This window comes from Pristis pectinata, chromosome 8 (assembly GCF_009764475.1).
Source record: "Pristis pectinata isolate sPriPec2 chromosome 8, sPriPec2.1.pri, whole genome shotgun sequence".
NCBI classification, from domain to species: domain Eukaryota; kingdom Metazoa; phylum Chordata; class Chondrichthyes; order Rhinopristiformes; family Pristidae; genus Pristis; species Pristis pectinata.
In genome coordinates, this window is record NC_067412.1 from 35158703 (window position 1) to 35174076 (window position 15374).

The 15374-nt window shown below is 41.0% G+C and overlaps 1 protein-coding gene across 1 annotated transcript in view; it reads right to left on the reverse strand.

Moving 5' to 3' along the window:
- Nucleotides 1-3030: 3030 nt before the first annotated feature.
- flii (FLII actin remodeling protein) overlaps nt 3031-15374 on the reverse strand; it is a 43805-nt gene continuing 31461 nt past the window's right edge. The window contains 10 exon segments of the mRNA XM_052021368.1: nt 3031-4127; nt 4871-4936; nt 5499-5604; nt 6013-6122; nt 6747-6866; nt 7234-7294; nt 8129-8283; nt 11671-11878; nt 12169-12308; nt 13374-13559. Of these exon segments, the coding sequence (XP_051877328.1) occupies nt 3993-4127; nt 4871-4936; nt 5499-5604; nt 6013-6122; nt 6747-6866; nt 7234-7294; nt 8129-8283; nt 11671-11878; nt 12169-12308; nt 13374-13559 (1287 nt within the window). The 3' untranslated portion in view covers nt 3031-3992.

The following is a 15374-nucleotide window of genomic DNA, read 5'->3' on the forward strand; positions in this document are numbered from 1 at the left end:
TCAGATTGCCATCATCTGCATTTTTTTGATTCTCAAGGGGTTGTACAATAAACATCTTTGAAGAGGTCTTTCCAACCACTGAGCAATGTTAATGCAATTAAGGTTAATTCCTTAATTACTGTAATCAATAGCCAGCGAGTTTTCATTTGGAGCCTCAAGCACAGCTGATGGATTGGTTATTCCATTGCAATTGATTGGCTGCTTGATTCTCCCATACTTTGTCTCCATTTCCTGTGGCACAAACTAGGAGTCTGTAATACCATCCACTTGTCCTAGATAAGTTCATCTGTAGGAAGCTTGACACCATCCAGTTTAAAGTAAACTACTTGATTGGTATTGCACCCACCACTCTAAGTATTCACTCTCTTCTATTTGTATACCATAGCTGAAGTGATGTCCTCTATGCAGTGCATAGAAACACCTACAGCACAATTCAGGCCCTTCGGCCCACCAAGCTGTGCTGAACGTCCCTACCCTAGAAATTACTAGGCTTACCCATAGCTCTCTATTTTTCTCATCTCCATGTACCTATCCAACAGTCTCTTAAAAGACCCTATCGTATCTGCCTCCACCACCGTTGCCGGCAGCCCATTCCACACACTCACCACTCTCCTGAGTTTTAAAAAAAAACTTACCCCTGACATCTCCTCTATACCTACTCCCCAGCACCTTAAACCTATGTCCTCTTGCTGCTACCATTTCAGCCCTAGGGAAAAGCATCTGATTATCCACCTCTCATCTTATACACCTCTGTCAGGTCCCCCCCTCATCCTCCTTTGCTCCAAGGAGAAAAGGCTGAGTTCCCTCAACCTGCTTTCATAAAGCATGCTCTGCATTCCAGACAGCATCCTTGTAAATCACCTCTGCACCCTTTCTATGGCTTCCACATCCTTCCTGTAGTGAGGTGACTGGAACTGAGCACAGTACTCTAAGTGGGGTCTGACCAGGGTCCTATATAGCTGCAACAATACCTCCTGGCTCCTAAATTCAATTCCACAATTGATGAAGGATAATACACTATATGCCGCCTTAACCACAGAGTCAACCTGCGTAGCTGCTCTGAGAGTCCTATGGAGTCTGACCCCAAGATCCTTCTGATCCTCCACACTGCCAAGAGTCCTACCATTAATACAATATTCTGTCATTATATTTGACCTACCAATATGAATCACTTCACACTTAGCTGGGTTGAACTGCATCTGCCACTTCTCAGCTCAACTTTGCATCCTATCTACGTCCCACTGTATCCTCTGACAGCCTTCTATACTATCCACAACACATCCAACCTTTGTGTCATCCGCAAACTTTCTAACCCATCCCTCCACTTCCTCATCCAGGTCATTTATAAAAATCACAGAGTAAAGGTCCCTGAACAGATCCCTGAGGTACATCACTGGTCACCGACCTCCATGCAGAATATGACCCTTCAACAACTACTATCCACAACACATCCAACCTTTGTGTCATCCGCAAACTTTCTAACCTCCCTCCACTTCCTCATCCAGGTCATTTATAAAAATCACAGAGTAAAGGTCCCAGAACAGATCCCTGAGGTACATCACTGGTCACCGACCTCCATGCAGAATATGACCCTTCAACAACCACTCGTTGCCTTCTGTGGGCCAGCCAGTTCTAGATCCACATTGCAATGTCCCCTTGGATCCTATGCCTCCTTACTTTCTCAATAAGCCTTGCATGGGGTACCTTATCAAATGCCTTGCTGAAATCCATATACACTACATCTACTGCTCTCCCTTCATCGATGTGTTTAGTCATATCCTCAATCAGGCTCGTAAGGCAGGACCTGCCCTTGACAAAGCTATGCTGACTATTTCTAATCATATTACACCTCTCCAAATGTTCATAAATCCTGCCTCTCAGGATCTTCTCCATCAGCTTACCAACCAGAGATAAGAATCACTGGTCTATAATTCCCTGGGTCTCTACTCCCTTTCTTGAATAAGGGAACAAGTGCAGTGCATCAACTAGTCTAAGCTTTAATACTATTGCCTTCCCTCCCCAAATCTCTCGCGATGGGCAACTGGTATGTGGAGAATTCCACCAATGGAATGTTCTCCAAGCCACAAATTATCCTGAGTTTTGAGTTGGTTCATTCACTCCAGTAACTGCCAATTCATGGATTAACTAGTGGGACTTGCTTTGTTTCCAGTTGGGAGGTAGCTGGATGTGGCCTCTTCTTGTCATGCCACCAGGAGGTGGAATCCGCTACCCTTTCCAGCAGCAGTCAATCCCCCACCATTAACTGAGATTGTGGCTGAACAGCAGGAAGCCTTAGCAAAACAAAATGGCAGCAAAAGCTGGCCTTAAAGTGTTAATTAATTTTTTTTTTCCAAACTCTTGCTTTCTCCCAGGTGATTGACATGGAAACCATACTAAAAGTTCTCAGCTGTGCCCTGTTTGTGAGGATGGGTGCAAGATCACTCCCTTGCCCAAAAAAGTTTCCTGCCCCTGCGGGAAAAGCTGGTCATCCTGCAGACTTGAAAGGAGTTTGGCAAACGATATGGCTCATTGCCAAAAATCTTGAAATTTGTCAGTAAAAGAAGTGTGACAATCTAGTTAAAACACCCAAGTACCATGTGTAGCCGTGTCATTTTACCCCCTTCTGTACCTGCAGTCAGGTTGATCCCTGAGTTTGTGCAATGTCATGGGCTCAGACCCTGGATGGGTTGGCTTCAACTGATGCCCCTACAACTGAAGGAGTAGGTGGATCCATCAGCATATGTATGTTATCAGATTAGAGGTGAAAACTGAGGGCTCTTGAAGGCCCCATTTCTACAATCTTGCACCCTATTCTGCTTGTAATTGTGTGTGTTCCCTACTCTAATTTTAAGGTTGCCACTGATTTCTAATGCTGTAATGGGAGGTGATTACATTGCCTGGAATAATAGCTATGTTCCTACCTTATTCATGCAGCATGATCCAAGTATTTTGTTATGTGCTGCTTCACAGCTCCCTTAGAACAATATGTACTACATCAAGTAACACTTACCTGAGAGTGAGAACAAGTACTATTGGAAACCATATGCTGGGAGTTTATTGCTCATCTTTGCAGGAATTAAATAATTTTACATGTCAAAATGTCTTTTAACAAAATTGCTTTAACGTCACGCCAGGCTTATTTTTGTGATCACCCATTTTCAGTGTAAAAGTTCTAAATGCCCAGCTCTCACTATTGAACATCACAGTGCATTTCCTTAGTTTTGTAACCATATTTTAAAAAAAGCATATGTAACACTTGTGGTCATTATGTGCTTTGGTTAATGTAAATTGTACAATAATCAAGTTTTAATCACTTTCTGAAATTCTTCTCCACAAAGTTGCAGACCACCAGGCATTTGAAGTTAAATAATGCTTTAATTTTGGCACTAATTTTCCTCCCCACAGCATAATTTAAACTTGCCTTAGTGCTATTGTAAATTTTTGGCCAGCAGGGATTATGGAACTGATTTCCACAATGGCTGTGGTTAAATAGATTAGTTGAAATGTTTTAGATGTGCTAAGGTTTTATCATCTTTCTTGCATAATTACACTTTCTGAAGTGCAGACCTGGCACAGTAAAGTTCTTGGAACTGACAGAGGGAGGAAGATTGGCCTCTCATAGTGAGCACCATGTTTCATTCACAAGCATAAATCAGGACTGTGCATTCGTGTAAAAAGTTTTAAATTAGGAAATACACCAGTTCTATTCCTGATCCAGCAGTCACATGCTTTCTTCACCCTATTGTTGACCCAAAGAACATAACTATACTACCTCAGTTATAAACTAACAGCAGGCTGATCAAGTCTTCAGTGCAGTTACCAGGCAGCTGAATAGAAAATAATTTGCTTTAAGCAGAGCAAATTTCACTTTTTAAAAAGCTGCTTTAGAAAACAGATCCTAGTGAGGGTGGGCTCCCGCATTACTCATCCTATTTCTGTAAAGGAAGGGTAAAAGAAAATCACCCACTCCAGGATAAATGGTGATTAAGTGCTTAAGCAGGTGGTTTTTTGAAGATGCCCCAAGCATGAAAGCAGCGTGTAAAGTTATGGGGTTCATTCCCTTTCCGGACCAGCCGTAATTTGCGTGGGTGTTCACTGTCTTTAGCTCTCATGTGTTGAATATAAACCTATGAAGAAGAAGTAATTTTATTACAAATCTGAATAAGTTTTACTGAAAAAATATATCCATATTTAGTTCAGGTTCTGTATATGTTACCCTCTCTTTCTCCTCTTCTGCCCCCCCCCCCCCCCCACCAGAAAAAGTAACAGGGAGAAATGGATTAAGGATTTTGGGGGGAGGGGCAGAATAAGTTGTTGGAGAATATTAAAGTAGGTCTGAATATGGAGCAGGCTTAGAGAGGGAAATGGTATCACTTTGCTTGAAGCCTGACTGTATAACTTGTGAGCAATTAATTTTAAACTACCATGATCAGCAAAAATCATCTTGGTTATCAAGGTGGACTAGAAGAACTCTACCTCTATCTACATTTCTCTAACACGTAGTCTAAGTAGGGTTCAAGAAATGAAAATACGAAATTTTGTTCTGATTTATAATTTGTTTTAAGGAATTGTATCTAGATGCAGTGGACAGAAATGATTTGATTTCCCCATCAAACAGTGGGCTTTTGGAACAAGGTGCCACCTTGTACAGCAGATGCCAGTTTATTTCTTCAAGGGTAAGCTGAATCAATTTCTGTTCAAGGTGGACATCACCTCATAGAATGGGACTGGCTTCAATCATCCAGAGGGAGAAAGTAACTAGACTTTACACTGACTTTAAATTTTAGTCCTGTGATAAACAAGGTTTTACAATTCTTCTTCCAGTGGAATCGACAGAAAGTCTTTCACTGCTTGTAAACCTGTCACTTACCTGGCAAGCCTTGAGGCTTAGTTTGATCTCCACTTGACTGGTCTGTGTTCCTACCCACATATAAACCTGAAAAATCCAGAAGAAAATTTTTAAAACTATGCATTTTACCTTTCCCTCTGGTCCTAGTATTTTCTATTCTGACTTCTCAATAATAATGGGCAGGTGTCAAAGGTTAGAATCACACAGTAGCTGCCCAATACTTTCAAGTCCAATTATATTCTCTGTTCAATAACAGTACTACTGATTGATCATGAATATTTTTTATTCACAATTCCACCACTCTAGCACATTGTAGACTAGTATAGCAATCTCGCTATGATGCAGAATCAAAAAACTGGCTATATTGTTTATTTACATAGGTTTTCAAACAAGCTGAAATTCATGAAGTGTTTATATAACACACTGCTAAGATTCATTCAGTTTGTTTGGCAGTTGTGTGCTGACAATTGCACTTGTGTTTAATGAGCTATCACTTTGTATGTCATCGCTGTAGGCATGGGGACTACTTCAGAAAACAAGTGTACCATATTGAACTCTTGGGGGAGGAGTGCAAATTCAATTCACCATTTCAAAGGCCTGATCTTTTAGTGTGGTTGCTATCTGTATTTCTCATTCAGTATGTACCAACCTCTCTTCCATTGTCAAGTAACATGATGTCATCATCTGCAAGGTCATCCTGACAGAAATCAGAACACTTTTCTGACACTGAGAAATAACCTTTCTCATTGGAGCACCTTAAAGGAAGGACAACAGGGTAAATGACACATTCAATCAGTGATTACTCTAGCAATTCCTGGATCTAAAGGAATATCAGATGGAGGCTGTGGTGCCTAAGCCAGTCTTGTGCAAGAACAATCTGTTCAGTTCTGTTACCCAGCACTTAGCTGTAGCCCTGATGATTGTTTTTCAAAGCAGCAGATGTCAGGCACTGAACTCACTCCAGATCATGACCACAAATGAAAAATACACAAATTCACTAATAATACAAACTGTATTTAGTGTAAAACACCTCCCATTAAGACCTGTCAAGCTAATGTGACAAAGTTTGTATCCAATTTTTTGTATAACCACACAGTTGCATCATGGGGTGGCTTAGCACTGCTATGGTAAAACATGTTGGGGAAAAAAAAATCTCTGCTCACATACCTAAAAGCCTGGAGTGTTTCATGTACTCTGCATCTTCATCGTATTGCTTTTCTCCACCTATTCCAACCCAGAAGAAATTTTCAGGCTCCTCGCCTTCATTGATTACCTAAAATAAAGCAAATCAGAATTTAAAAGGAAAAAAAAATACAAACTGCTGAAGGAACTGTAGAATTTAACTTGTGCAGTCTTTACTGATGACACAATTTAATACACCCATTGCATTCCCTTCCATGGCAGCAACAGAATTTAAGAATGAAAACTCAGAAAATCATGCAGCTGTGAAATGGGCATAGTCATCTACCCCATTATTTTCCTTCAGGGGATCACACAAATATAAGACGTAATCCTAAAGTGAAGAATATAAAATAATGCTGAATTTACTCTTTCACTTGTTTTCATTAAATTAGATTTACATCATTCAAGTTGCTCATCACTGCCAATTATACAAGTAAACCCTCCTTTCCCCAATGTACCAGACAGAAAACTGGTTTAAGGATTTGGGGGGGGGGGGGGGGTGTAGGGGGCAAGTTGTCAGAAGGAGAGCAGCAAGATGATGGACTTATTGCTCACATCACCTCTCCAGAAGAAAAATTAAAAGTGATAGGAGAGAATGGCTTTTTGGGTCCAGTGTCAATTCATAGTAACTTTAACTATGCCAGAATAGAAAGTGATTTTTCAAACAGGAGATCGTGTAATTTAAAATAATTTTGAAGAATTGGTCACCTGTTGCTGTAAGTCTCATCAACATATTATTCATGATATCTTCAGCGAGTTTGGCCTCATCTGGGTCTGCTGCACGCCCAACCCAGGTATAGACGATACCTTGGTTATCAATACTCTCAAAGGGAACCTGAGGAAATAGTGCAGACAGTAATCATTCACACCATGATTTCTTCACATCTGATACCTGAAGTACAATTCACATGTAGGGAGCAAGTACTTTGACCAATTTCCTCACATCACACGACAGATAATTTCCTCACGACAAACACAAGGCAGCTGAGGAAGCTAACTCAGCGCATCCTTGGATTGTACATGCTTCAGCTGTCTGACCAATACTAAATACAGCAACATAGCCCCTTAAGATTTGTATCCTGTCTTCCAATTACATCATTATTCAACAGGCCAAAAACACTTGCACAGTGCCTGATTATACACAGGGCACAGGGAGAGAATGTGGCTTCAACTTTAATTTGGTCATAATTTTCAAATATTACCTTCAGAATGTAACAAAACTCTGAGTTCAACATACTAGAATCTGTGCTGATCTGGATACACCTGGAAACAACAAATATATGTTAATTAAAAAAATGAAATTGGTATCTCCCATACCTATTTCTGGGTATTAACATTAAAGTCAACAGAGAAGGTACACCAGAACCAAAGGTCATCATTACAAGGAAGTAACAAATAAATCCAATGGGGAATCCAGAAGAAATCCTTATGCAAGTAGTGCAAAGATGTAGAGTTTATGACATGCATTCAGAGGGAAGTCAGATTAGCACATAATGCAGAAAGGACAAAAGAATGCAATGATGGGGTGAGATGACAAGGGCTGGGATGAAGTTCCAGTGGAGCATAAACACCACCGTGGAGCTGTTGGGATTAATGATCAGTTTCTATACTGTAATTATTTTGTAAGTGTACACCATTGATCCCTGGACTGATCTCTGGTCTGTGCTGAATTAGCAGATCTCAATCAGAACAACAACTAGGGATGCAATCCACCACACAATCCAAACTTGTTGGGTTCAAAAGCAGAGAGAAAGAGGGGAAAAAATAGTCTCATGTAGCTGCTTCCCTATCACCTGCATCCTCTTCAAAGTCACACAGAAAACCAGCACTGTCATCTATTACTGTTCTTTCATGGTCACAGAGAAGTATTAAATAATACCATGATGGTACCATCACCATGTGAATTTCAAGGAGATAGTTCACCACCTCCTTGTCAGTACAACTTGGTAACTAGTAAAACCATTCTCTACAGTGACAACTAATATCCTGAAAGTAATGAGGTGACTTAGGAATCACTCCTAACGCAGAGTTGGTTTTGGCAAGAAGTATTAAGGAAAAGGAACAATACATATTAAAGACAGATCTGTAAAGTCAAACCTGGAACAGAGGGCACTACCATTCGTGCGTACGTGATAGAGGCTGGGCTGCAGACCATTCTCTGGAGTCTTTCTTTTTCCTTTGTGAATAATGAATTTCCTTTTGAAGTGAGATAGAAACTTCAGGTTTTCCTGCTGTTGGGTCATCCGTACCACCTAACACAAAAAAGACAGAAATCCTTTACGTAAACTTTTATCTACTTTTATTTCCGGATTCCCATTGCCCTGGCAAATTAGTGTAAACAAATTACCCTGCTGGAATACTGGCAACTCTCTATTGAGATGCAATTCATCCAGTATGTACAGGAACCAGTCCCAATGCTGCAGGGATATGAAGTGCTCCTTTCTGCACCATCCCTTTAGTCACACAATCATCTACACCTTTTATTCAAACTAGCACATGTAATCTGAGAAGTTCTGGGTTTTCAGTCTCTTTCCTTCCTCCCCAAAATCCATCTGCAGAATTTCTTCCTTTGTACCAGTGCTGTTGGTAGCAATGTGAACCACAATATCTGGCTGCATTAGACAGTGATATGTACTCAGAGAACTCTGGTACTTATTGTTTAAAGGAGATACTAAGTGAATCACTGTATCATTACAGCACAGGTTGGGCTCATTCATCTCACTGAGTCATTGCTGGCTCCTAATAAAGCAATCCTATCAGTCCCATTACCCCATTCTTTCTCAAGTGCCCTGCAAAATATTCTCCCTCAAGTGCCTGCCCTATCCATTTTGGTAGTACCAGTCGATTCTGTTGCTATCAGTGGATCCCAGACCATAATTACTCTTGAGCAATGACGATTTTTTTCTCACTTCTGCCATGTACCTTTTGCCCCAAAAGTTAAATGCATGTTCCCTGGTCTTTAAACCTACAGCTACTGGGAACAACTTCCCTCGATTTACCCTACTTAAAGCAGTCATGATCTTATGCACATCTGCAAAGTCTCTCAACTCCTTTGTTTCAAGAACAAACCCAGCCTCTCTGGTCCAGCCCAAGTCCCTCAGCACTGGTAACATTCAAGTAAACCCTTTCTGCATGCTCTCTGGGATCTTCACATCTGCCTTCTGTCAAAATGCTGTCAATGCAACAGTTACAGTGTACTGGATAAAAATAGATAAGAGGAATTAGTTCAAGAATCAACAGCTCTCAAAAGTAGAAGAGTCATCCTCTCCAGTAGTGATGCAACCCTAGTTACTGAGAGAATGAAGGATGGAAATGTGGAAGTTCTAATCTTCCAAAAATACCTTGCATCTCAGAGAGGTGCCAGAGGATTGAGCAAAACAAAATGTTACATTAGCATTTTAAAAATATGGGAGCAAGACATATGAACCTGGCAATTACAGGTCAATTACCCTGCAGTTACCAATCCCTACATTAGCACTCTGTTAAGGTAGCACTTCATTCACATTCACTCTGCATGACTATGTACACGGACTGCTTCATTGTCCAAGGAATGCAGAACAAGGAAGTGCACTGAACAATCAGTGAACAGCAGTATTTTTAAAATTTGTGGGGATCAAAAGGGAAAATGTTATGGCTAGATTCAAAGGTAGTTGTTGAAAGTTAATCATCTCAGCTGCAGGGCATCACTTCAAATTGCAGGACACAATTTCACGAATTCCTCAGAGCAGTAGCCTATGCTAAACTTTTTTCAGACAGTTCAGTGATGACCTAGTATCAATCTTGGCCGAAGGCAGCACAATATTCTGCTTCAATCACAGTTCTTCTGATAATGAAGTAGCTCCTACTTGTGTACAGCAAGTCGAGACAACATTCAGGCTTTGACTGGTAAGTGGCTATAACATTCAGTATTAATAAGTACCCATGAAGGTTGAACTACCTTCCATGAATTCATGGCATTATCATCAGAAAACCTCCACCATCAACACCTCAGAATTACCATTTACCAGAAAATCAATTTGGCAAATCACATAAATGCTAATAGCTACTGAAGCAGACTGTATATTGTGGCCAACATCTCACCTCCTAACTCCTCAAATCCTCTCAGAGTACTACAGCACAGAAATAGGCCCTTCGGCCCATCTAGTCCATGCTGACCTGATCTGCCTAGCCCCATCTACCTGCACCCAGACCATATCCCTCCAAACTCCTCCCATCCAAGTACCTATCCAAACTTATCTTAATGTTACAATTGAATCCGCATCTACCACTTCTGCTGGCAGCTTGTTCCACACTCACACCACCCTCTGAGGGAAGTTTCCTCTGATCCCCAGTAAATATTTCACCTTTCACCCTAAACCTATGTCCTCTAGTTCTAGTCTCACTCAACCTTAGAGGATAAAGCCTGTATGCATTCAGCCTATCCAGACCCCTCATAATTTTGTATACCTCTAAGATCTCCCCTCATTCTCCTGTGCTCTAGGGAATAAAGTCCTAACCTATTCAACCTTTCCCTATAACTCAGGTTGTCAAATCCTGGCAACATCCTGTAGTTAGGTGATCAGAACTGCACACAATACTCTAAATTCGGCCTCACCAACGTCTTGTACAACTTCAACATAACATCCCAACTCCTGTACTCAATGCCCCGATTTATGAAGGCCAGAGTGCCAAATGCTCTCTTTATGATCCTATCTACCTGTGACACCACTTTCAAGGAACTACAGACCTGTATTCCCAGGTCCCTTTGTTCTACCACACACCTCAGAGTCCTACCATTCACGAAGTCCTACCCTGGTCTGTCCTCCCAAAAGTGCAAAACCTCACACTTGTCTACATGAAATTCCATCAGCCATTTTTCAGCCCATTCTTCTAGCTGGTCAAGATCACGCTGCAAACTTTGATAGCCTTCCTCGCATCCACTATGCCCCCAATCTTGGTGTCATCTGCAAATTTGCTGATCCAGTTTACCACATTATCATCTAAACTCTCCACCAACTTCCTGGCACAAGTCAGGAACAGATGGAATACATAATGGTATAACTACCACAAAACTTGAGAGATTTGACAACATCCATGCAAAGCAGGCTCTTTGATTGACTGCCTATTCACTACCTCCAATGCCAACAAACATGGATGCATCTACAGAAAAATGCAATGCAGCACGAAGCTAATAATTGGCAGCACCTTTCAAACTCATGAGATTTTTATGGCCTAAAAAGGGAACGACCAAGTACATGGGAATACCATCATCTTGGAGATCCCTTCCAAATATGACACCACTGTATTCTTTCCTTCTCACTGGTCAACATCTTAGAACACATTACCTAACATCGCTGTGACAGCATTTTTACCACAGGATGAGTGGATCTTGAAGGCAGCTCACCACCATCTTTACAAAGCACCTGCCAATGGGGAATAAACGTTGGCCTTGGCAGCAATTCTCAAATCCTAAATGGGGAAAGAACATCTCACCTAAAAAAGCATTGGCACAGTCTTAACATTGTTGCCCAAGAGTCAAAGCCTTCAAGGAAGAAATCTAATGATGAGTAAACACAAATTTATCTCCAGACATTCTACACCTCGGCCAACTGTTACCCCAAACATGAAATGTTTTTGTAATGTTGATACCAAGTGTTTACCTCTAGCTTGCCAGGGAAAAGGCTCTCAAATTTCTTTTGCAGGCTGAAGGTGAAAGTTAGCCATCCCATGTTGGAAGCCTCTCTGCCCTGCCAAAAGTACACCACACACTGAAAATCTTCCTCCTGCTGCTTTTCTTCATCATCTCCATCTTCGTCCGCCTTCTCTTTGTCTTTTTGATCATCGTCATACTCCACTGGAACCCAGTACCTGAATCAAGCAAATGCCAAGATCATGAAGACTTACTACACGTATAATAGGCAATGGAGTGTGGTGAGGGCACAGCAGGAAGGGATATGGATTTGAGAAGTTCATCACAGCATAGCTGATGTCAAATGATTGAAAACAACAGATTTATGAAAAAAAGTGAGCACGGTATGACATAATTCAAACGGTTCAGTGCAGATAATGCTGTCAGGGACTTCGACGTTTACCAGCCACTCTTTTTCATATAAACACAAGGGTGTACTAGTACAGTTACCTAAACTTTAAATGCTTACCTGCAAAGAAAGACATAACAGTCCTGTGTGTAAAAATGACCGAAATCTTCTTCAGGAAGGCGTGCAAATTTCTTTCCTTCCAGAACAAATCCTTCCATTCCATCCAGGTCCTCATTCCACTCCTCCATCAGCTGCTCAGCCTGAAGTTAAAAGCAAAACTCAAATGTTTGCTAATTAAGTTGAATTTCATTCACACCAATACATAGCTTGGAGGGTTAACATAGGGTACACCATTTAATTCAGGAGCTAGCAAAGTAACCTTCAGCAAGCTGAATACCGCCAAAAGTTTACTGCCAGTACTAACATCTACTGTACAGAAGTCAGGTCACTCAATCAAATTTTGCCATTGAATTAAATAATACTTGAAATCACACTTCAAAATCACTTTGATTATATACTCTTTAATACTCTAACATGTTAAGATCCTATCTCAAATTTTGAATTTTTCAATAGACAATAACATTCCTTCACCACTCCAACCTGCCCACTCACCCTTACCCCTTCACTATGTAACAGGAAAGTTTTCCAGATTTCCACTACTATGAAGTTACTTTTAAGATCTCCCTGTTTAGTCAAGCTCTAATATAACGTACTTGACGTCTCCCATCACAATCGACAATGTCTCCATCCACCCTATCAACTCTTTAGTAGTTTAAGTATCTCACTATGATCATCCCTTAATCTTCTAGATTAAATGAAGTAAAAAGTTGGTCCATATGGGAAATTGAACCAATAGGCAGCCATATAGCCACTCACATTTGTTCCACATTTAAACAACTGCTGATCATGCTGGGATCCACTTCCCTGCCTGATCCCTGTATTGTCCAATTCCCTTCAGTATTGGAAATCTACCCCCTCACCCTTGATATATTCAATGACTTACATACACTTCCCTCCAAGGCCGATTATTCCAAGATTTACAATCTGCCGTATAAAGAAATTTCTCCTCATCTTAGTTCTAAAGGCCACCCTTTATCCTAAGACAATGACCACCTCCCTCCTATCCCAATTTGAAGAGAGCCTCTTAACATCAGAAATTCTGCAGAAAGATAATAGTCCTGCACATAAAACTGCCCAAAGTCGTCTTCAGAGAGATTTATAAATTCCTTCTCTTTCAACATTTATTTCGTCAAACCTGTTTCCAAACCCAAACTCTGCAACACAGATCATTTCCTCCCATTGTTCTGTTTTGGCACAGCTAGTACCTCCAAGAGTGGCATTGGTGGCTGTCGAGGCAAAAATAGGGCAGTCAGATCTGCCTTAATCTGGTCTTTCTTCTCTGCATCCTTCTTCACTTTATCAGCAAGTCCTTTCTTCAGCACTGTCTCTGCACTTCTTGTATAATCCACCTTCAGAACGTCATCCCAATTACGGAATTTAGACTTAAATACCTGGTTACAAAGAATGAGTCACGTTAGTTAGAGAACAACCATGAATACAATAATTAAAATCAAAAGAAAAGCAGACTAAGAGATTTCTAATCAGGCGCTTGAAAGAGCTGCAAAATACGTTCCCTGCAAAGTCCCAATTTACACATTATACACTACAATACAAAAAAAAATGCTAGAAACAGTCAGCAAGACAAGGAGCATCCATGGAGTGAGAAACTGAGAACGTTTCAGGCTCAAGAGTTTTCATCCTTGGAATAAGTGGAGATAAAGGTTTTAAAACACAGAGAAAGGTGAGGAGAGGGGAGGAGAGAACAAAAGACATGGACTGTGATAGAGTGGAAGGCAAGGGAAGTTCAAAGGGGTGATAAATCAAAAGAACAAAAGCTTAAAGGAAGTGAAAATAAAGAATGATCATCTGAAGTTACCAAAGAATTCTGGAAGGAATGCTGGAATGCCAAATCTCTCAAACTGTCAAGCTCAGTGTTGAGTCTGGATGACCCAGTCAGAAGACAAGGTGTAGTTCCTTGAGCTTACATTGAGCTTTGCTGGAAGTATATAGAAGGCCACAGATGGAGGTCCAGTGGGAGTGAGACACAGAATTAAAACGACAGGTTTAGCAGTCATACCTGTCAACTGGGCAAAGGAGTTCTGCAAAGCAGTCCCTGATGTAGAAAAGTCCACACCGTGAATAACAAATACAGTATACTGAATTGAAAGAAGCACAAGTAAATCTCTGCTTCATGTGAATAGACCATTTGATATCTTGGATAGTGGAAAAGTGAAAAGGACATCTACTGCATCTCTTCCAACAGCAAAGAAAAGTGCCATTGGAAAAGGATATCGGTGGAGATGGAAGTGTGAATTAGAACATCCCAGAGGGAACAGTCTTTTCAGACTGCAGTAAAGGGAAGACAGGGGAAGGAATCTGGTGGTGGCATCACATGCATGGTATCAAAAATTGTGGAGGATAATCTGTTGAATGCTAGAGGGAAGTGAGGAAGAGTGGAATCCTACACTGATTTTTTGAGTAGGGAGAAGGGGCATAAGCAGAAGTGTGGGAAATGGAATGGATATGGTTGTCAAACATGATGGGAAAGGAATCACTGGATAAGGAAAAAAATGATGTGCTGGAAGCACGGTATCAAAGGCAGGAAATCAGAACAAATACAACAAAGATGGATGAACTGTGAGAATGCAACAGTGTTGCAGGAAGTAGGGTGGAAGAAACATTAGGCAAGGTAGCTATGAAATTCACTGGGTTCACAGTGAATGCTGGGCATTGATCAAAATGGAGATAGAGAAGTCAAGGAAGGGAAGTGTTAGAGATGTGAAGGTGAAAGCAAGGTGGAAGTTGGCCAAAGAAGTGATAAAATGCATCAATACAAGGGGGAGCAAGGAGACCCAAGTAGGTCTGAAACAGAGAATGTTGTACATATTCCCACATAGACAAGCACATGGGCCTATACAGATTCCACAGCAACATCTTTTATTTGGAGGAAGAGAGTACAATGAGAAGTTGTTCAATTCAAGATTATAGGGATGAAAGGGAAGAGGTAGAAGAGCCTGTGTCCCTGGCAGACTTGAGGCTGGAGAGGGGAAGTGAGTCAGTGACTATGTGAGGAAGAATGGACTGATGTTCTGTATTGTGGTCCTGGCCCAGAGAGCTGATATCCAACCTCTTAGTAGAGCGAAAAATCAAAAGAACTGCAGATGGTGGAAATCCAAAATAAAAACACAAATTGCTTTACACACTCTGCAGGTCGGGAAGCATCTGTGGAAAGGGAAACAGAGTTAATGATGAATGTTGGTGAACCT